Here is an 11186-nt window from a genome sequence, read left to right as displayed (position 1 = left end):
GCCCCCCAAACACCATCGCCACAGCCACCGGATTCCTTCATTGCAGTGATCAACTTGTGGATTTCCTTTTATTAGTCACCTGTTTTAGTGTGCACACTATACGCCTGTATGTTAACGTACTATATCACTGTATTATATACAGACCCTGTCCACCTCCGTTCTAGTTCCCACACAGTCAGACAGAGGGGTGGGCGTGCAACAGTTACAGCTGAGGCAAAGCTGAGTAATTAAACTAGTCTGGGCCATGTGGAAAAGACATAGAGCTTTAAATGCCCTCGCTGGAGATAACATGAGCACTGTGCAGATAGATCGCATGGGAGCTCCCCGTTAACTGGAGATGCCAGCTGCACAGAGACACTGCAGCGAGCTTTGTCACCTTGTAAATGAAAAAGGAGAGACAGAGAAGCGCGAGGGAGTCGGCGAGCGGCGCTGCGGTGTGTCTTTTTGTTGCACACCAGAGGGTGAGGAAACCGGGAGGGGAACACGGGGATCTGAAATTGCAGGGTGCTTAATAAAAACGTGGAGGAGGCTGGTTTGAGACGCATGGAGTAGCTCAAACAAGCATCAGGTGTCTCTGGGATTTCAAAGGAAATTTCATGCTACAAAACTGTATTTTATGGTCCTCATCTTTGAGAGATTGTGAAATTCAAGCCTATTATTGTTGACATTAGATATTATTAAGTTTTCTCATTTGCAATATAGATGCAAATGAGCCATCACTGTTTGTACATTTCGATGCGTAAAAAAAGGCCAATTACAAATCCACCAGAGCCGCAAGTAATTATTATTAAAAAAAACCCAAAAGAACTACTCTCTGTTTCTGAGGTGTTATTAGATCTAATCAAGTGAGGATGAAGTGAGTAAACACATCATTAAACATTCCGTCCTTATGAATACAACATAATTATTAAATGATTATGGTGATTACACACCCACCAGGGTTTGTGACGTGTCGTCATTATCGCACAGATTAATCAAAGCCACGGGCTGAGGCAGCAGGCCTTTTTCATGACTTTCTTTCCAAAATATCAGCATTCAGTCATAAATAATAATGTATTAGTTTAGATACAGCATAATCACTTTCAGGGAACTGTGTTTTAATATTGCTGAGCTGCATCTACACTCTGAGCTTTGATATAGATGATGATGAATTAAAATATGACACATCAGAAAATGATAAAAACAGCTTCCTTAATATTAGCTTTGTGTCCGTTATTAGGCACTAATTAATCAGAGTGACAGGCCCAGGATATTAAGAAAGACGCCTACATGTGCAAAGAGAAAGCCGAGATACAGAGTGTGCGTGAGCGTCTCAGTGGGTGCCTTTCCGTTGTTGCGAGGGAGGAAGAGATAGTGAGAGAAACACTGATTGTGTGTCTTTTCAAGTCTGCGACTATGTCTCTATATGACGACAGAACAAACGGGCTCCTCTGTCATGCATGGCCTTGAAAAACCTCTATGGATTTAGGGCTCCATCAGTCTGTCCTTGAAGCTGCCTGTTTGCCTCTTTCCACACCACCGACTAGCCAAACAGCAGGATCCTCCACCTCTCCCACGGGTCAGGTCCCTCTCAACTCCCGGGGTCTTTGATCTGACCGACAGAAGAAGGGGGTCTGAGAGGGCTTTGGGAACTATAAGCTCTGTCTATGTGTGTGATGGGGTAGTAGACTGAAAGCCAGGGGGATGGTTAGGGTCAGGTGGGGTCAAAGGCCAGTGCCCATCTCCACTGTCCTCCTGTTTGTTGGACTGCTCTAGCACACACTCAAGTGCACAGACAAACACATGCTTACAAATATGTAAAGACAAACAAGTGTTTTTGATCAATAATTTGTATAATTTTTTAGATTTATGCTGAAAATCATAGAAAGAACATTTCCAGGTGCTCTCCACAGCATCTTTCAGATTGCTACTTTGGTTTTCCAGCCTTTAATTGTGTTAATTTATACCGTTATCATCATATTTACCCACAGAAGCCCATCTCTAAAGCACTCTCAAACAAACTCAGTGTCTAGCTGGTGAATATAGCAGAGTGTTTAACATTTACACATTGCATGTATTCTTTATTGGTAGGTGTGGCAACCAAAACACATTTAAAAGCAGAATAATTCACTTTTGGTCCAAAATTAGTTGGGTAGTAGAGGAAGTACAACAAATAACAATTGCTGATGTTCAGATGTGTAAAGAGCTGCCACTTTACACGTCATATGTGCCAGCACAAGCTGTATTGCGTACATTTCTGAAACTGCCACCACTCAATTCAATTTCCAAAAGACACAACATAGCGGGGAGAGAAAGAGTGGCAGTTTTTCACATCTGTCTTCTCATTATGATAACCTCACCGCTCACCTGTGCAAGCACTCACCCATCTGTGTGATGCGGGGGGGGGGGGGGGGGGGGATACACATGTAGATCTCCACATGTGCCCCTCATCTCTACACCTTTTCCCTACAGGCAGCCTCTCCTGACCACCGCACAGCCATCAGTCCTCTACTCACTTCTACCCAGGACAGCCCCCTTTTGAAGGCTGAGTAATTAACGTGCCATCTGATACACCATCCGGCCATAGAGGCTCTCTTGGGGAGGGAGGGAGTTTGCAGACACGCACGCATTCACATAGACACACGTACATCTCATACACGCGCAGACAACCCTGCATGCGCACTTGCAAGCCTACAGGTAATCAATCACACAGTGTTAACTGGCCAAGTGTCACTGTCAGCTGTGTCTTATGTATGACGGTGACCCCAGGGTTCGCCCAAAGAGATCATTTTGTGCAGTAATGATAATCCCCACTCCAGCGATTTGGCTCTGGGATGTATCATAAAAAATGATCCCAAATGTATGGTGATGATGAAGATCTCTGGCACTTATACAATGTGAATAATTTGGTTACAGGGAACTATTTGACGTTCCAGTTCAGAGTCAAACTGAGTTTCCTTTGAAAAACTTTCCAATTTGAATAAATTTTCAAGTTAAAAAAATGAAAAGACGCTATTATTTTGGAAAAAAAAAAGCTTCAGCAAAATTTAAATGAGTGTAAAAAAAATCCCTCAAAACTGAGTAACACTTGGCTGATGATGGGAAACAATTTGACCAACATTTAAAGTACAAAGTGAGACAACTTTATTACTGCTCTATGTTAATGTACTTCTACTGTAACACAAAATTCAGATATTAATCTCTCTCTAAAAAAACCTGAAACTTTTGTGTTGCACCTGTGCAGACTAAGCCCTCCTCAGAGGCATTAAAGAAGAAAATATTACAATAAATGTTTCTCTTCCACTTTTTTTTTTAAGACATCACGTTCCACATGATAACCGTGCAAACGCTTTGATTTCTGATGTGGTCATGGAAAGTTCAAGGCTCTTAGGAAAAAAGGTTGGATTTGGGATTTAGTTGCTGGGATGTGGCAGTCAGAGACCCTTGACAGAATATTTTCTCCTTAAGGTTAAAGGTGATGCAGGGATGTCAAAATAAGACTGATGCCTGAAAAAGATAGCCTTCCTGTCATTTATTTGATCTTGTGAAAACACTCAGGGCACGTAAATGGTTTCATTAGAGCAATTTTGTGAAACAATATAAATAATTTCAAAAATTGTATAGATACGTATCTTCCAAAATATTTATTTTCTCTTTTTGAAATTGCACTTTAAAACCTCTGCCTGTATTCCCCACTATTCCTTCGTGAATTAAAGATTTTGGGGGTTGGTTTTTTTTTGGGATCTTAAAGATGCCTTTTGATGTGGACAGCACAGCCACGGGCAAAGTGCCCGGAAAGAAGAAAAAAAGAAAGAAAAGACAAGAGAAAACAAGAGGAGAAGAATGTGGAAAAAAGTTCTAATCCACAGTTGCAGGTGTGTTACATTTTTGTTGCCCCAGCAAAGGTTCACAACAGTTGATGACAAAGGGTCGGGCCCCATGCAGCCTATTGTGGCCTCGAGAACAATATGGAGGCTGTGAATGGCTAATCCCTCTGGACCGCTGACAGGTTAGCCCTTTAAGCAACCTGGGGACTCATTTCTCCACTGGGCTGGGCTGCTGTCTGACAGGGATGGGAAAACCCAGGCTACTTACTGAGCCCTCGCCCTGAGCAGATAGTGGGAGCCATTGTACAGGAAAATATTATCTCCATTGTCAGGTTGTGGCCATCTTTGTAACATCAGAAGATGAACTCAGGGAGAATATGCCACCGGAGGGCGAACTGGAATGACAATGGTACCAGCTTAGAAAGTGTGAAAGCTATTCGGTCTAGTGGCGAGGATTTTAGTGCAAATCCTTGTTTTAAATAAAAAAATTTCTGGGTCATCTTTTTAAAAGATGTTTTTGTGTCATTTATATTCCATTTAATAATGAATTTATGGATTTGTTTTTCAACCTAAAAAGAGTGTTTAGGTAAAACTTTGCATGTGGGATTTCTTTCATTCTTTTTTTTTAATGTGCACCTACTACTGGGCACAAATGGCATGATTCATAGCTTGTTTATTGCAACACAGTAATGTACATATCTGCAGAACCAAAACCAGCAGGAACTCAGAGACAATGGGTGAAAATGTGCAGTCAGTGTGAACATAAAGCAAGCATAGTGGGGGAAAAAACCTGTTGGTGTGAATCTCTTTGTGAGAGAGAAAGAAAGGTGAGGACAAGATAATAAGCCCGAGGGGCACCGCCCAATCCTTGTAAACATGGCTTGGACTGTTTCACATGCCCTGAGAGCAAACGCAAATATCTGTTTCTTCTGGCTCCTGTTTGCAGGAACATTGGAACCAGGACGCCACCCAAGAAGCTCAGCAGCTTACCCAGTCAACAGACAGCCATGCAAGGCTGATACTCCTGTCCTGTCACCCAGTTAGGGAGACAATGGTGAATGAGGCCAAGCAAGGGCCTGGAGGCTTGCGTGGATGTTGTTTTTATTTTTTGTCAATCTGCCTCACCTTCAGCTCTCTTTGCCCCTCCTTGTTTGTGCATCTTCTCTGCCGTCTTCTTCTGCTCTTTTATTATTCACTTGCGTCTGCCTTCCCTTTCAGCGCGTCCACCTCGTCTTGCCACAAAGAGCCTGAATCCTCTCTTGAGAGGAGTCTACCAGCCCTGCGCTGTAACCCAATCATCTGACAGAAGAGTGTGTCATCTCCACAGAGTAACAGGAAGTCTTGTGCACCAGACAGATCGCCTCGCTGCGTCTGCCCCTATCTCTCACACTCATGGACCAGAGAAAACAGATACACTTTTTTTCTCCCTCACTTTAGAGACTACCTTAAAAAAGGAAGTTGCTGAGATCACATCCGTATTCATAGAGATGTAGGCACATATAGGCATAGCATCAAAGCTAATGAGAATACAGCAAGTTATCTTAAGAACTAATTACCGATAATACAAAATACTACTTCTTTTTTTTTAATTACAGAAATCACCTCAACTTCATTTTTTTTTAAATCAATCGTAGCTTTGTTTTTTAAATTAAGCTTGGAGAGGAACTAATCTCCCCATGGAGAAGCAGGTACATTAGCATGATTTAAACAGTTGGGGATTAGCATATGCCTTTTCTCATTAGCAGTATTGGCGTACTTGATTCTGAACAACAAACATGCTGACTGTGGTTATGAAAAGGTCAAAGCATGTAGGCTGGATTCCTGCAGTCTGCAGGCCTAAAGTCAGTGTTTTTGGGGTAGTTACAACGGCAGCCTTCCTGAACCCCCCGATGTTGGCTTTGGAGCTACACTTCCTTCCTGTTCATGGAAATTCTTCTACAAATAATAATAATAAAAAAATTTCAGATGTACAAAAAAAAGGGGAAAAAAGAAGAAAAAAACTCGATGGTGCTGAGCCTTGATGGCTGATTAGGTAATTTTATATCAAAACAATGTGTTCATTCTAACGATATATATATTTTAGAATTATAAATTAAATAAAAAATATATATAAGACAAAGAAGAAATACATATTTCAGTGTAGAATGGAAACAAGAACCAAGAGAGGAAATGAGCTGCTGGTGTATTCTTATTCAAATTATTGTTAAAAATAAATAAATAAATAACAAATAAAGGAAAAATCACTGAAAATCAATGTAATATCAATTTAACATCATTCTAAATACGCTGTACAATTTTAGGAGGGTAGTCAGACTTTCAGTCTGGCCTTACCCTGATGACTTACGTGAAGATGTGCTGACCTCTGCTGGTGATAAATATTCAAACATTTTGTTTAAAATAAATGCATTTAAAAGTCTCTGATTGACAGTAGACTCATTTCATTTCTGATTCAGTTGACCTTACAGCTCTACATCTGGATTTTAACCCTATATCAGATGAGGAACCGTTTAGGGTTTCCTGCTTTGCAATAAGAGAAGAAATCAAAAGACTGAAAAAAAAACTATAAAAGCAAAGGACTTCCGAGAACACTCTAGGATTGTCACTTTAACTGTTTCTAGGATGTTTTATTAAATTAGGGATGATTGAAATTGAGGTCTTTTTTTGTTTTTTGTTTTGTTTTTTTTAATTGACTTCTACACAATTGGATTTAGTTTAACAAGTACAAACTACCTCTTCTAGTTTTTCATATATTCTGACTCCATTAGAACAGATAGAACAGAAATGGTTCAGTGTTAACTGTGGCTTTTTAAAGCCCAAGTGCCAGCATGAACACAATGCAGAGGCAGCTAAAGCCAGTCACTATTGTTATAATTGACAGCTCTAGTTTTACACCATACAAAAAATGTTCCCTGATGTCTCTGCTTTTATTACCTGGACCCAGTGCAGGTGGTGGGAGACAGAAGGACTGCAGGGCTCCTTCAGTGACAGACTGCTGCATCCTCGATGCATGAAGGAGCGTTTCCGCAGGTCCTTCCTTCCTGCAGCTGTCAGACTGTACAATCAAAACTGCTCCCAACAAACACAGATGTTTACATCAGCACTGTAACTTGCACTATTTTATCAACCGATTCACACTACAACCTGGGTTTGCCTCTTATCTGTATTTAGTTTTTATTAATTTTAATAACTGTACAGAACTCTGTTTTTGGTAACTATTTTCCTTGATGTAAATATGTAAAAATATTGTGTATGTTTCTGTTCTGTGTCCTGTGTCCTGTTTGTTTGTATATGTGTTTTTCTTGCTGCTGTTACAACCAAATTTCCCCTTGTGGGACAATTAAAGGATTATTCTATTCTATTCTACTATCCAATACTAGATGACATGGCTTCAATAAAGAGTTGGTTTTCTTAAAATACGTACAAATCCTGTATGCTGAGATGAAATCATTTCACTTCTTTTAACAATATTAAACCAGAAGAAGCAAACTGACATTGTCCATTTACTTAGAAATGACTGTCACTGCGTGCGTGTATGGTTGTAAATTTAAATCAACAATAGAAGAAGCATTTTTACCTGGAAACTGTGGACTTTCTTTTTCTAAAAGAGTCTTTCATACCCAATCTACAAAGTTATGGAAATTGAATATATCTAAAATATACATTTAAATATTTTTTCCTCTCATAAATGCAAGTAAATTAAACTTCTGCGTGTTTTGTTCACAGTCCTCACCACTAGATGCCACTCATGCAACATTTACAAAATGCACGAGCTCTAAAACACAGCTTAAGTCTCATTAGGCGTCTTCATTTGCTCTGGCCAGTGTTGACATAAACCGAGACAAATTGTTTGGTTTGTGAAAAAACACACAAAAAAAACAAAAAACCTTCAGTCGTTCAGGAACTTCAGGAAAGGAATCAGCTCACTGCCCAAATTTCATCATTCTGTTGACGTGCCACGCTTTGATTAATGGCACCTCATTTGCAGTGCAGTCAAGTTGCACATCAGACATTTACAAGATGCTGTCCCTCAGTGCCACATTTTTAAGTAGATGGTACGACAACAGGCGGAGTGAGTGTGAGAAGGCAGCTCATTAGCTGTCCGGGTCCAAGAGAGTGGCCAGTTTCTCCCAGGAGAGCAGTTCAGAGTTCTGGGAAACTCACCAACGCAGCAACAGCTGCAGCTCTACATGAACCTGATGAAAACTCATCCTCTCCCCTCTTTCTTTCTCTTTCATTTAAACCGTTTTGTCAGTCTGTCCCACCAGACTGCCCGGGCTTGGATCTCAGCCCATCTGTACTCACATCATTTTGGGGGGTTTAACTGGATAAAATGACCCCCAGATCAAGAGATCACCGTTATCCATTCTCTCTGCCAACTAAGCATGGAGTTGGATGAGTGTGTGTGCTCCCGCAAGAGGGATATGCAATGTATGGAGGGGTGCAAAAGGTTACTGAGGAATTCTACCAGTGACCTTTGATTTTTTTTTCTTATATGAATGTGAATATTATCACTGTGCGGTGTGGTGTTCAAGATTTCCAACCTCCTGCTGCCAAAAATGAGAAGTCATGTGTGGCGGCTCCAAGCAGCTGATATGAGGACTTAGATGAATTTCTTTAACCTTGTGACCACCACAAATTTAGCATTTTGATTTGGTTGAGCCACTTATTTGGACCTTTTGTGACAACGCTGGAGATTTTGTCACATTTAGAGTTCATTACGGAGCCTGTATGTGTGTGACGGGTCCAATATTTGCCCTGGCTTTATCGTTTCAGTGCATCTATCAAGAATGTGTACACACTGATAATTAAAAGGTTTTGTTTACGCAAGTGGCACAGATATTCAACATTTATAATTTGCTTTTTATCGTGTGAGCGCTTTCTGATGTTCATCTCCTGCAGATGTGCCGAATTATCCAGCAGTTCTCAATGCATGGATACATGCATATGGCTAAATGGTGAACTTCTATGGAAACAATAAATGCAGACAGATTCTCACATTGTCTCAAATGCAAAGACTTTAAAACACAAATACAATAAATAGATCTACAATACAGGTGAATTATTGTGGTTACTGTCATAGTGTCAAGCCAAACTAGCAAAAAGCAGAAAGTATTTTAAGTTGTGAGGTGTTTTGTTTTTTGTTTTTTTTTTAATTCCCTCATAGAGCAGAATGAAAGAATCAAACTGCAACTGGACATCATGCACAGGCCGAGCTGCCGAAACTGTTTAATGTATCAAAAGTGTGTTCAGCCATATAACAGTTTAATGATGCTGTGCACAGACTGATGGGGTGAAAGATATTAAAGACGTTTGCTAAATCCAAATTTTACACACACAAAAAAATCAAGCATAAATGAAGATTAGATGTTACACTCAGTGTAAATGTGACATAATACTGATTTCAGCAAACATGCACACAGTAAAACATAATAGTTTTAAATTCACAGTCATTGTTTAGGGCATGTGGTTAAAACGGGGTCAAACTGATGCCCCTCCTTTTTGTTTTTATTGTTGTTGTTGTTTTCAGGTTTTAGCCTAAGAGCTTGAGCTTGGTGGGTGAAGACGTGTCGCCTAAGCTGTTGCTCCACAAAGTCTCATAGATGATGAGATGTCTTCCTCTGACCTTCCTGTCATCATAAATGGCCAGGTCTGTTGGAGAAGAATACAAATTCATTTGCTCAGAATGACAATGGTTAATTCAGAATTGCTTTCATTTTGGAAAAATCATGCATTCTGTCATGTCAGCAAAGATGACAATAGGGTTCATACTGAAAGCCAGAAGCAGAGGACAGTTAGTTTTATAGTTGCTGAAGCAATGTGTAAAATTATAAAAGAAAAAGTTGATTTCTGTCATGGCTGAAAAAGTTTGGCATTCATACCAGACTGACAGGGTGTGCAAATCTGCTCTCGAATCGGTCATCCTGCAGAAGCTGCCTAAGGTGGGAAATGTAGCTAGAAGCGAGACGAAGGGTGTCCAGTTTGGAAAGTTTGGTGTCCGCCGGGACCCAGGGCAGGCTGGTTTTCAGTCTGGAGAAAGCTTTGCTCAGCACTCTCATCCTCGCCCTCTCCCTGGCGTTAGCCGCGTTCCTCTGCGACTGTCGCGTTTCCCTCTGGTGCGCTTTGGAAAGTCTGTGCTCCTGCTTGATCCTCCCCTCAACACCTTCGTCTTCCAACTCCTCCTCCGAGTACCGGCTGGGATTATAGCAGGTGACTTTCCGCGCGGTGGCCTCCAAGGCAGCGGTAGTCCTTTTGTGGCGTGTCTCGTCGTCCTCGACATCACTTGCAGCAGAGCCAGTGGACATGGCTGCTCCACCTGCGCCTGGGGAAACAGACCGGAGTGGCAATGTGGACGACAGACAACAGTGAAGTAAATGACGAGAGGCTGCAAGTCAGCACCTCCTTTTTAAATTTCCATTTGGTAACCCTGGAACTTATTTCCCACAGAAGCGCTAAAACGTCAACCCTTGATTCACTACAGTACCATCTGCACGAACTAAAGACAGCTCTGTCTAAAGAGACATGGCCTAGCTATCCCTCTAATTTAAGTGTCATGGACTTGGCATCTGCACAGTTTTTTTTTTCTGAGCATATCTCCTCCCCCTTTTTTGTCCGAGCGACCATGACCTCAGTGAGACCACAACTCCATCTCGTTGTGTAAACTGCTAAAGACACACGTTGCTGTCCTGTCAACTATTTGCTCTCAGAGATAGTTAAAGCAAAAAATGCAGTGAAGTTCCTCCAAAGCTGTTTGTGCAATAATGTTACCCTTTTTTTTTTTTTGCAAATTCCTTAAACATTCAAAATTTATTGGAGAGCACTAATTCCCTGATTTAGGTCCAGTTCATTGCAACAATTACAACTACATTATATTCAGTAAAAAGGTCCTCCGGTTTGTGGTCCCACAGATGTGTTTTGGTCTCAAGGACCTTATCAAAAGTGTTTAATCCTTCGCTGCGTTCACAGAGGGATTGGGTTTCTGCAGATGGAGCAGCGCTTCACACGCAGCCTGTGTGTACCAGCCCCAGCTGTTATTGGTTCCCATGACATCTGGAGCGTTGGCATGACATGGGTGTGGCAGAGGCAAGGAGGCACCATCTTCATTCTTGTAGTATCACAAATATTTTTACTGGGTGTCTTGGTGGTTTAATCAGCGATATGAGGACTGAGCTGTAGAGCAGAGGGGAAGAGGGACAGAAGTGTCTCTGCTGAGATCCCATGGGAAGCTGACTTTTGTGCAACACTAAGAAGACCACTCGTGTTCCAGTGTGATGCAAACACTTTTCAAAAATGGAAACAAATATTTAGAAGAAACTTGAATGGCCACACTTTCTCTTCAAGTTTTGATTCATACTTTCTCTGCTCGTGCCATCTCTTTGTCTG

General features: G+C 41.2%; 1 protein-coding gene across 1 annotated transcript; it reads right to left on the bottom strand.

Moving 5' to 3' along the window:
• Positions 1-9003: 9003 nt before the first annotated feature.
• msc (musculin (activated B-cell factor-1)) lies at positions 9004-10480 on the bottom strand. Its single transcript, XM_085172326.1, has 2 exons — positions 9686-10480; positions 9004-9455 (listed from the first exon to the last, which is right to left on the bottom strand). The coding sequence occupies exons 1-2, from the start codon at positions 10106-10108 to the stop codon at positions 9378-9380; spliced, it is 501 nt and encodes a 166-aa protein (XP_085028452.1). The 5' UTR covers positions 10109-10480; the 3' UTR covers positions 9004-9377.
• Between the last annotated feature and the right edge of the window lie 706 nt (positions 10481-11186).

The sequence above is a fragment of the Neolamprologus multifasciatus genome, chromosome 9 (assembly GCF_963576455.1).
Source record: "Neolamprologus multifasciatus chromosome 9, fNeoMul1.2, whole genome shotgun sequence".
NCBI lineage: Eukaryota > Metazoa > Chordata > Actinopteri > Cichliformes > Cichlidae > Neolamprologus > Neolamprologus multifasciatus.
This window is presented reverse-complemented; position numbering and strand designations above follow the sequence as displayed.

What these genes read in the sequence shown, in the direction of transcription:
- msc (XM_085172326.1), bottom strand. Translation starts at nt 10,108, where the DNA reads ATGTCCACTGGCTCTGCTGCAAGTGATGTCGAGGACGACGAGACACGC. An exon ending in TTGCACACCCTGTCAGTCTG is followed by an intron (nt 9,456 to 9,685) that starts GTATGAATGCCA and finishes CTTCTCCAACAG; the next exon opens with ACCTGGCCATTTATGATGAC.